Source organism: Tetranychus urticae, chromosome 3 (assembly GCF_039701765.1).
Source record: "Tetranychus urticae isolate SD_2017Ah chromosome 3, NJAU_TeUrti_SD_1.0, whole genome shotgun sequence".
NCBI lineage: Eukaryota > Metazoa > Arthropoda > Arachnida > Trombidiformes > Tetranychidae > Tetranychus > Tetranychus urticae.
Genome location: NC_142960.1, coordinates 3,477,505 through 3,489,617, shown reverse-complemented (window position 1 = coordinate 3,489,617; position 12,113 = coordinate 3,477,505). Strand labels below are relative to the sequence as shown.

General features: G+C 32.1%; 2 protein-coding genes across 2 annotated transcripts; one reads left to right on the top strand and one right to left on the bottom strand.

Moving 5' to 3' along the window:
* Positions 1 to 3,942: 3,942 nt before the first annotated feature.
* Positions 3,943 to 6,571, top strand: ArgRS-m (arginyl-tRNA synthetase, mitochondrial). Its single transcript, XM_015939008.3, has 8 exons — positions 3,943 to 4,351; positions 4,419 to 4,617; positions 4,709 to 5,306; positions 5,370 to 5,504; positions 5,565 to 5,692; positions 5,775 to 5,955; positions 6,092 to 6,268; positions 6,373 to 6,571. Exons 1-8 carry the CDS (start codon positions 4,184 to 4,186, stop codon positions 6,521 to 6,523), a joined length of 1,737 nt encoding a protein of 578 aa, XP_015794494.2. The 5' UTR covers positions 3,943 to 4,183; the 3' UTR covers positions 6,524 to 6,571.
* LOC107371060 (uncharacterized) lies at positions 6,471 to 11,405 on the bottom strand. Its single transcript, XM_089269002.1, has 4 exons — positions 9,233 to 11,405; positions 7,183 to 9,162; positions 7,019 to 7,113; positions 6,471 to 6,904 (listed from the first exon to the last, which is right to left on the bottom strand). Exons 2-4 carry the CDS (start codon positions 7,198 to 7,200, stop codon positions 6,700 to 6,702), a joined length of 318 nt encoding a protein of 105 aa, XP_089125128.1. The 5' UTR covers positions 7,201 to 9,162; positions 9,233 to 11,405; the 3' UTR covers positions 6,471 to 6,699.
* Positions 11,406 to 12,113: the final 708 nt, after the last annotated feature.

Below are 12,113 nucleotides of genomic sequence, written 5' to 3'. Positions count from 1 at the left end.
GTATTGCACCAATTATTAATACATTTCAACTGATCCTTGCCTTTAAAACAAAACGTTAATCCAGAAACGAGCTACAGATAAACGATAACTTTCTCTCTCACTGAAGCTTCCCAATAATCAAAATATAAAAACTTAATCTAAACATTATAAAAATAATATCAAACTGAGTTGATAATAAAAAAAACCGAGATGTAAAAATTGTTTATTCAAAAAAAAATATATGTATAATTGAAACTCATCTCACTAACCAACTTGGATCCAAGTCACATTAATAAATAATGAAAGGCATGATTAAATCTGGCCAAACCAGTTTTCTGGTTAATTTTTAATTTTACTTTTCCCTACAGATTGGACGGTTAACAGTTTGTCCGTTTAGGAGGACATTTAAATGCATATAAAAGTGACCAATTTAAAGTTGTTGATCAAGTATCAATATGAGCATTAAAAAAGAGGCAAATTAAGTATACAAACAAGTAAAAGTAAAATGGTCGCCATTAAAATATCATCATCACCATCATAGTTGACCAAGCCATTCAATCATGTTACATTATCACCTGAAATGATCATTTCCACCAACAATCAACCTTTAAAAGACAAACTCGATTCTAATCATATTTGTACTTCCCATTAGAACCTCCTTCACATTTGTTTGAATTGGTGATATTATAATTAAATAAAACAAAACCTGTCCAGGTTGCATTTTCACTCGATAAATGTACAACCTTTAATTTTTCCTCGACTGGACATTAATATCTAAAATGTTGTTTCACTCAGAGTAACATTTGTTTATCATTCAAGTATTACCATTTGTTGTTCATTTCATTCCCAATAAAAATTGACAAATTTCCTTCAAATATTCATCTTTATTGTCAACCAAAAAATTGTGTTAATTGTTGTCAAAGTTGGTTGCAAATTTCAAGCTAATTGCTGTACTTTACTGTTCCTGTTTCTCAGTTAAATCAATCACAATAACCATCTTTAAACAAGACCAACAAAAGTCACACTTAACTTCAAACAATTATAATAACAATAATCTTGTATTAAAGTGATGGTCAACATTTTTTCAACTCATTTACAATTTCAATACAAAAGCTCATTTTAAATTCACATCTTCACAGTTTGCTATCAATTTTCCCATCGATTTTTATACATTTTCATTCATCATCTATTTCGTCTTCCTTCATCACCATCTCATCTTCATTCTTCTTCTTCATTCCTAACACTTCATTCTGTGTGATCTGGAGAGTTAATCTTTTATCCAATTATTGTATGAAACTCTTACCCTGATTGTTTCAAGTGCCATTCACTCGCAATTGTTACAATTGAACCAGTGAACGTAACTTTTTTTGGTAAACGTAAAAGTCAAAGACGACTTGTTTTTTAACATTCAACCTCTATTGAATTGCAATTAAAATCTTAACCACAGTTACTCAAAATAAACTTAATTTAACATAAGCTTTATAAAGGGAAAGCAGAGTAAAAACTTTTTTCCATTTTCTCATCTTATCTGAAATTTTAATCAACACGATTACCATCATCATCATTATCATCTTGTTGCTTCTTCCATTCCTTCAGTGGCACAACTTTAGTCCGAAAATAACCACTCGATGAACAACAAACTGTGAATAACTGCATCGTGGTCATCAAACAAACTCCTCCTTGAGTGATCATTTTTCAGCTTTCATTTTGTTCCTTCTTGGTTCTATTGGTCTCGCTATCAGTTTGCCTTGTTTGTTATTAAGTTAATTTTGTGCCAACTGACTGATTTACAGACACCTTCATGGCTACCGAAACTTCAGAGGATTTAGTTAAGCGTCTCATGTCCGAGATAAGGGCACATGGTAAAGCCATGGAAGCTTCTTCGAGTACCAATTACGAGAGACGAGATTCGGGACCGGGTCGTGAGGAGGTTAGAGATGTTGATATTTATGATAATAATGCCACTTTCGTTATTAGAAAACCCGTTGACCGTAAATCAGATCACACCTTTTTAACGCTCAACAATTCTGGTTCACCAAATGGAAAGATATCGTCTTCTTATCAACATCATAATCAAAGCCATAATCATAACCATCATCTTCATCAAACTCCAATTTTATCGTCTTTCCTTTCACATCCAACTAAAACTTCAGCCATATCGTCTTCATATGAGCCAACTAAATTAAATGGATCAACACCAGAAACAACCAAATCAACTTCGATAATCAATAGAAACTATGCTCCACAAATAACATCAACAACATCTCCAACAGTAGCTAATGGAAATTTGATTAAAGGTGAAAGTGACGTTTCTTGTTATTCAAGTATTTCATCGACCGGTGCTGTTGACCCAATGACAGGAGCCCGTCCAATCAGGAACAAACCGTTAACAAGTGACCAATTAATGTGTGATCAAAGGGAATCTCAGTGTACCTCTTGTGGTGTTTTTCTTGGTGCTTCAGACTCTGAACCCATTTCAAGTGATGTTTACATGGTACCAAATGGGATATCTGTTAAGTCTCCAATGACATCTAATCGAAATCAGAATGATCACGTTTATCATACAAACGCATCTAATAACCAACACGGACACAGTTTAATGAAATGTGATCACATAGGACCCATCAATTCAGTTGAAGATCCGCCAAGGTACAGTCCTAATCGTTTTTATAATGGACCAAACAATGCAAATCACCATCACCACCATCATAACGAAAGGTTGGGACCCAAGGTTTTCATACCTCTGCCAAAACCACAATCCAAGGGTAAATCATTGGATAAAGGAGTTAAGCACCTCAATGATAAACTGGGTAAACCAAAATATCCTTTAAAATATATTAAAAAGGTTACGCGATGCCCTGGTTGTTCGGGAAAATGTTATATTGAACCATTACAGAGATCCATGAACCATTTATCCACATCGGCTGGTGATAATTTATTTACTCTCTATTGTCCATCTTGCTCCAAGACTGGGTTGAATCGATACAGAAGTACAAGAGAAAATGGTAATTTTATATTTAATGGATCGATGGACAAACACCTTACATATTATTCAGCATTACCTCGTCTCTGGGACACCGATATGTGGCATAGGAAACGAAAGCGAGCTTCTATACGGAAAAATGAAAAGATATTGATAGTATTCACTTCCATTGTTTCTATGGTCATCTTCATGACTCTTACTTACCTCGGTGTTACCACTTTTCAGAAGATCACTGAGCTTCCTAAACTTGGATAATATAATTGTAATACGGGCTAATTGCTTTTCTGTAAATCATCGAAAGCTGTACAAAAGAAAAGAAAATTATTAATAAAATTGTCATTAATTACTTTACTTTGAAACCAATACATGATGAGAAATTAATATGTAAACTTTCTTGATCTCTATAAACATTATTAGAGTTTAATGTGAAAAGGACAAATAATTAGAGTATTGCAAATTGTAGAGACTAGAGTAATCAAAAAGGAAAATGATATAAAACTAATGATTATAGTGAAATAAATAAAGAAATTAATCAAATTTATTTTCGATTGCAATTAATTGGTTTCAAATGAAAAGTCAATCATGATAGAGTGTAAAAAACAAACTTACCCAAAGCGTTTACCTGACCCAGAAATTAAATCACTAATTTCTCTGATTCTTTAGGTACATTAGATTCAATCAATTGTAATTAAAAGATGGATTAAAACTTATTGCGCATAAAATAGAAAGTCGTTCAAATTGAATCAATACACCGGGAGAACGAGTATCAAGAAAAAAAATTGAACTGGACACGCAATTAATATCTCATTTCAATCACTCAACTCGATTCAGGAATTCAGGATTGATTTCACTTTTCAAAATACAATTAATATTTGATTAATCTAATACTGAATTGCTAAATTCCCACGATTTAATTGAAATTTTGTAGGTTTTACATGATTAGCTTACATTGTGAGATTAAAGTGACTTTTAGATCAGCTGTGACTCTGGCGGTTTGCTGTTTACATTTGAAGAAATGCTTTTTCCCAAATTCATTTTTCTATCTTAATCAAAATAATTGATTGTTACTTAAGGAATTCATATCGTCCACTCTTTATCAGTAATTAATGAACTAATTATTATTTATATTAAACTTGTTATTGATGACAATTTGTATTTATTGTGCCTTTTTCCCTTAATCTTGTGAAATTAAATTTTCTGTTATTGTTACCTTTGCTTCTCATGACTAGTCGAGTTTTGCCGATTAAACAGTACCTCTCTGAATGGTTTCATTCGAACCACTCTCTTCGATTTAAGTTTAATACATTACATTCGCTTGATGGTGAACTGTTGACTCGACCAATTTTACAGTCAAGTGTTAATGATCGATTAAATTCTGATGAAGTTCAGGTTTGTTTAGTTTTGTTTTTGTTGTTACAGTCATTGATCTAATTTTCATCCTTTCATTCCATTACAGAAGATTGTTTTTCGATTACCTCAAGTGGCACCATTTGTTGAGCAAACAAGTGTCGAGGACACACCAGCAGGACCTGTTATTCAACTGTGTATAAACCGTAGAGCTTTTATTGACGATACAATTGATAAGCTGCGCGGTGATTTGGACAGCTTTCCTGAAAAATGTAGACTGAACTCACCTAAGCCCATCAAACAAATTGGTGTGTTGAACGTTATTTAATTTACCCTTTTTATCAGCATTCACCCTTTCCGGTCACTTCTAATTTCAATTATTTTCGTTTTGGTTTTCAGTTGAATTCAGCTCGCCGAACATCGCCAAACCATTTCATTGTGGCCATCTTAGATCAACTATAATCGGAAACGTCTTAGCCAATTTAAAGAAATATCTTGGAAACGATGTTATCAAATTGAATTATCTTGGAGATTGGGGAACGCAATTCGGCTTGCTCTCGCATGGTTTTGATTGTTTCGGAAGTGAAGAAGAGCTTAAGAAAAGTCCAATTAAGCACCTATTTGATGTCTACGTTCAAGCCAATCGTCTTGACGAAAGTGATGACAGCTTTAGACAAGAAGCTAAGCTCAAGTTTAAATCTATGGAAAAAGATTTAGATGATAAAGAGATAAAGAAATGGAATTTATTCAAACAATATTCCATGAAAGAATATGACAAAATATATCGCCAACTAGGAATTGTTTTTGACGATTTTCATTTCGAATCAATGTACAACAAATTAGCTCATCAATGTGTAAATCAATTAGAAGATCTCAAACTGATTGAAACTTGCCCGAACGGAGCAAAGATAATATTGCTGGAAAAACCAAATAGCAAAGATGACAATTTTTCAGTTCCATTGATAAAAAATGACGGAAGTACTTTGTATTTAACCAGGTAAAATAGGTTATATTTCAACTATTTATTCAAATCTATTCACAATAGTCATTAATCTTATAGAGATATTGCTGCTGCCATTGATCGAAAAGAAAAGTACAATTTCGATGAAATGTACTATGTTGTCGGTAAAGAACAATCCGATCACTTTAATCATCTGAGACAAATTCTTCTAAAGATGGGTCACAAATGGGCAAGGTAATTGAAAGCTGAAAACACTTTGATTGAATCAAGACTAATTTATTATTCTATTACTAGCAATCTTATCCTGGTCAGTTTTGGTCGGATTATCGGAATGAGCACGAGGAAAGGCGATATCATATTTTTAGAGGATATTATCAATGAAGCTAAACAAAAGTGCCTAGAATCGACATTTGCTTCTAAAAGTAATCCACACTTCTAGAAATACATTTTTATTTATCACCTGATAACTAAAATTTTACTTATTTATCATTGTTTTTATATTAGCAACGAAAAGTGACCATACAGATATTGACCGATTGGCTTCAGTTCTCGGTTTAACTGCTGTTTACGTCCATGATTTGAGAACTCCCAAAAGTAGTGATTACAGATTTGATTGGTCTAAAGCTTTGAATTTACGCGGACAATCCGGAATCAGTCTACAATATGTACATGCACGGATTCGTAGGTAAGTTTGAACTTAGAAATAGTTTGACTAATGGGAATTTTATTCAGAATTGCAAAATTTAATATAATTTGCTAACAAAATATCGTGAATGTAACAGTGTTTGAGAAATATTCTAATTGTATTTTAACTTTTTTAGTATTGAGCGATTTTCGAATGTCGACTTGGATTTAAACGTTGACATTAATTATGAAGCCATCGAAGGAAGCTTCTGGGATAAACTTTTGATCCATCTTTCTAGATTCGATGATGTTCTTGAAGAAACGTCTAAAAAACGAGATCCAAGTATCCTAGTTCGATATTTAATTTGGCTCAGGTAAGATTCGGCACAGAATGACTTCTCTTGATTTAATTTAAATACAAATTATAGCCAAAATATACTAAAAACCATACTAATTTTGTTATCCTGAAATATTGCAGTACATTTAGTAATGGATGTATCCCAGTGGCCAAAGTGAAAGGAGAACCAAAGGATATTGCTCAAACACGATTACTTATTTATCATTGTAGCAGAAAAGTATTGCAAAAAGGTCTTAATTTAATTGGTTTAGAAGCTTTAGATCAAATTTAAATAAAATTTGTCGATGAATCCTGGATCAATTCCGAGAGACACACCGAATGACGAGTCAAAATCTCAATTTATAAACGATATAACAAGTTGAATGTAACCTCATGGTTCAAAAGACCATTGAAAGACCAAAATAATGACCATTTCAATTTCTCGAGTTTTCACCGAAGATCGGAACATCAAGACTCAAGTTCAGCAGAATGTTCACTCAGTGCGCTACTAAACTTATGTTTGACCACTTGGCAAATAGAGAGCAGATCTTGAAGCCCTTGCTCGAAGACTTGTAATCCTGTTACCCCCTTGCTTGGATATGTTTGTATTTGCATGATTACTCGCCGCTCTGTTGGATGAGGAATTGAGTATCCACAAAATTTAACACATTGGCTAAAGAAATATAATAAGTCAACAAAAAGCAAACAAATTAGTATTTTGTATCACCAATATTTTCATAAATGACAGCTACAGATGTTATTTAAAGAGTGTGAATTTTCAACTTACTTTTTCATGATGATGTAACGTAGAGAGTTTCCTAAAGTGTGATCCTCATCCAACATTTCAAGAGTCACACAATGGCCTTCTTCCTCATTTCTTAGCTAAATTACATTAGAGAAACGAATAATTCAATAAACTCAAATCAAAACAAAGACTTGATATCTACTTACAACTTTCAATTTAACCATGTTTGGATCCGAAAATGCTGTGTTTTATCAGAAAAAATAGCAATACTGCAAGCTGAGGAAATAAAATATGATTTATTTATTCAAACCAATTTGAACGAGAAACAATTGTTACTTCAAAACAAACATTTAAATAAAACCTACCAGAGAAACATTTTCCCTGAAAACCATGCTTTGAGGGCTGGCTTAAAGTTGCGCTCCATTTTCAAATTTCAAAAGACACCATTTATTAAAGAATAATTGAGTTCTTAAATTAATTTAATTCAATTACAGAGATTTGGTTGTTTTAAAAAGATCAAAAGTAATTTCAATATGATTTACAAATGAAAAAATTATTAGAAAAATACATTTAATGCAATAAATCAAAGGAAGCATTTGCTTGCAAGTTAAACAGATAAGATCAATCATTTATCCATTGTTGATTCTGATCGAATTGATCTAATTTAGATGAATTTTGATGAATAGCTGACTAATTGTTTAAAATATCATAGCCAACTGTAAACAAGTGATTATTAAAAGCATAACTGGTATTTAATCGGATCAAAGAGATGAACTGAAGGCTAATAAATTTGGATAACCCGAAAATAAATTGAAGCTAATTTATTGACTGTCAAAAGATGGCATCAGATAAGTTTAATAATTCGACAATATTCAATTCCATGGTGTTTAGATTTACATCTATCCATCAACATGGCTAATTCAATCATTGAATGTTTATAATTAAAAAGATGATGAATATGATGTCAATTGAGACTGTTCAAACCAAACTGTTAACAAGATGAAGAGATCAAATTGGTTAAATTATCTTCAACTTAATTTTGAATTATGAAAATTGAAAGGTAAATTGATCATCTCAAGTTAAATGAATATTGAAAAAATTCATTTCAATTTGACCGTAACCTTAAATATTATTGAATAACAATTATGGTTTGTCCAATGTTTAATGTGATTATATTATAAGAGAGTAAATAAGATGAAATGAAACATTTAAATTTTGGTGTAAAAATAAATTGAAGCGAATCTGGTTAGGCTGTAATATTTATCTTGATAATTAAGGGATTGCCGGTTGATTTGATTAAGTTAATCAAATGAGTGGAAATATAATAAGTTGGAAGAGATGCAGAAAAGGCAAGGTTAACCCAGTTGATTATTTTTCATGTCATTTGAATTAACCAGAATCATTCAACAAATAACTTGAGGCTAAATAATCACAAAGGTGGTCAAGAATAAGGAGGAACCCTTAAGGTGACATAATTTATCCACTTATAAGAAGAAGAATGGAAGATGAAAATGAAGATCATCTGGAAATTATGTTATTCCTGGATTGTCACCATCTTATTGCCAATTGAGATTAAAAGTCTAGTAAAATACAAGTCTGTTGCTGATTGAAACAATTGAATCAATAAATTAGCTTCACCATCTTGTCCCATCCAGTAAACCAACTCCTTTGCCTCATGAGATGATTAACTTCTTGTATCTGGTTGCTTTCTGGTTATCCTTATGATCAATTGATTGCTTGAAACCAAAAGGAAAAACAAAAAACTTGATCTTGGCCCGTCATTGGGTTTGTATTCATCTTCATCTTGTTTACATCTTTCAATAATCAGTCAACATCAATCAACCATTTACTGCAACTACTACTGCCAATACAGTAGTAGTTTAATTAAACCTCATCAGCTAATTGAATTAGCATCTATTTCATCATGATTCAATTAACCCTAGCCTGTTAATTAGAAATTAAACACAAGCTTGGGATAGAAATTTAATCAAATCATGATAACAAGCTGAATGTTGAATGAAATGCAAGAAAAAAGAAAAGATTTTCGTTTCAATTTCAAATTTATCAATGATAATTGCCAAAATGTATCTGAATTAACCCATTAATTATCAATATATGCTGTTGCTTCAGCTTCCTCGTTGTGCCGAGACGTTTGGTGGTCCTAAATTCCGATTAATATTACCGATCTGAAAAGAAACAGAAATTGTAATTAGTAAGTCTATCGAAATTAAAAAGCAATGAAATCATGGTTAATACCTAGTATTAAATTTAAGGTGATGCATTGCAGAGTTCAAATTCATGGGTGATGGTAATATTGGCTTTAATCAATTTCCAAGTTAACATTGTAACAATTGTAATACTCTTGATCCTCCTATTATTAATTGATTACACCTTTCCATGATACCAATGGGAATGATAAATTAAAATTGAAGTTCCAACAATTGCGGAAAGATGTGAATGGATGGGAACAACAAAAAGCAAAGTTAACCGCAAATGATCAAAGTATAAACTGCTGCATACTAATAGACCGGTAAAGTTGATTTTGATTCATAGTAGATAAAGACCCTTAACTGTGACCAGAATGATTTAACCACAGTTTATTAAACAGAATCTGGTATCAACTGATAACCACCAAAGAGATGAGATGAAATAAAAATAAGCCTTAGAGTTAAAAAGGCAATTAAAGACCAAAGTGAGTTTAAAAGTAATGGTAGAAGCAGCCAAGTTTGAAATAAAAAATGGCTTTGGATGATACAAAGAATTTTAAAATCACAGAATAAACTGGACTCTAAATTAAATTGATGATGATTATTGGTCAAGATGAGCCTAAGTATCTGATCACGGAGTTTATTTTTGATCCGGTTTTGGGTGAGACTTTTTTTTATTATCAAACATGTTCCTTCACATTTGCCTGCTTCAACAGTGACCTTTTCTTGTATTGAAATAGAGTAATCGACAATCCATCTGCTTTTAGCTTCACTTTAAATGAAATCAATCTTTGATTCAATGAACAGGATAAAAGTTGTTGATAATTTCCATAATATTGAAGGTGAAAAAAGTCAGATACATTCACTTTGGCACCAAGTCTTTTTAATCAAATGGTTTCTCTTCATCACCATCAACATCATCTCACCGTCATCTGGAATCCATCTGATAATCATGATTATTCAATGATTTTAAAGCACTTAAAATCACACTTTTTCACCCCAAAAAAAAGAGAAGAAGGAAAAACAGGAAAGAAGACAAATTGAGGTACAAAAAGGTAATCTACTGATCACTGTTGATAACAATTAAAACATTAGCCAGATTATAAGTCTTGAAAACCACAGATCGGCTACAAATCATTCCAACAGTCACATAGCCAAAGGATAATCACTCTTTCCACCAAGCTTTTGATTCCAATACGGCATTTTTATAGCTTGATTAAAAGCAACTAAAAGGTTTAATCACCAACCATTGAATCTCGATAGTTAAGATAATTAACCCTTAAACGATCTTTGAGCTTACACTAGTATCCCCGAAACAGAGTCAACAAATTTTTCGATCCTTTCATATCTGCAATGTTATTAATAATAAGAGTTCAGAAGTATTTCTGGTCTCAATTTCTGGTATTTTTGAACATTTTTTTCTCCCGCTAATGAACAGCTTAACCTAAAGCGTTAAGAAGATACAAAACAATTGAAAGATTGAAATCATGAGCACATATTGAAACTCAATCAGTGAATGTAGAAAAAATTGATTAGATTCACTAATTTTAAATCTTTGATTAAAAGAAAATTAAACTATTGTCAGAAAAATAATTCTATTCATAAACGGTTAGATGTTTACAACAAAACAATAAAATTACATGAGATGATCCACTGTTTACATGGATAGAGCTTACACTTTGATAGGTTTTGAATTAAAGCTTTTGGCCTTTGAAGTTCTGGCCAATCCAACTGAATATCTTACAAGAAGCACGAACAAAAATCCATTGGAGAATAACGCAGTAAATAAGATAATTACGGGTCCAATGAATACGTTTTTTTGTTCTTCTGTAGCAACACCCTTGATATCGAGAAATCGTAAGGAGCCCAACACAATTCCCATTGCAGAAAACATTAGTCCAAGGAAAAAAACGATTGTACCAATGTTGAGGATAACTCTCCACTGTTTGATGACGGCTGCTAACATGAGTCCATCAAAGACAAGGCTGATTAGAGTAACACCAATTGCTCGTCCATTGACTAAAACCATTGCTGCGCTCAATGCGATGATATTCAATCCAACGAGGAAAGTGAAGCATCCTTTCAACCACGATTTTAGAGTACCACAACCGTTGTCTGTCCAATCAATCTCTGTACTTTTCATGGTTAGTTTGTAGATTCAGTTTGATGTTGAGTAACTAACAGATAAAATTTGCAATAGAAATTGAAAATAACTTCTTGCGGAATCACTTGAGAAGCAGAAAGACAAATGAATGATTTATATACTGAATGTAATAACCATGTATAACAATGGAGTTTAGACCATGATCAAGTTTTTATCCAAGCAATCTACTCAATTCTTATCTAATCTGAATAATTTTCCGGTTTTATTGATCAGTTGAACCATTACATAACACAAATATTACTCAAATATAAATGAATAACTTAAATCTACTACTACCACTATCTAATCACCACTATTCACTACTTACTTACAGTCACATAGTTGGTCAATCACAAGGTATACATTCCTTTGCCCAACACAGTTGAACCTTATTACAATAAGAATCCTAACCTATGAAGAAACCTCTCAACTCTGTTAAAGGGTGATACACTTGACAGAGTGCAAATTTTGAAGATAAGAATAAAATTGAGCTAATCTTTATCATAAAATTTGTTGATATTGATGACCAATGACCAATTGGTTTTGGTTTCCTGTCTCTGGCGCTTCATTATCTGTGTTCATCTTCATCAACATCAACAAATTTTATGATAAAGGTAACCTCAATTTTATTCTTATCTTCAAAATTTGCAGGCTGTTAAGTGTAGCACCCTTTATAATTTATAATTTGATTTGCTTAATTTATTTTGACTTCCTTTCCCTTTCGTTCCAATATGAAATTTAGCTGTTGATTAAAAATGATCTACAATGTTAAACCTACATAGACAAT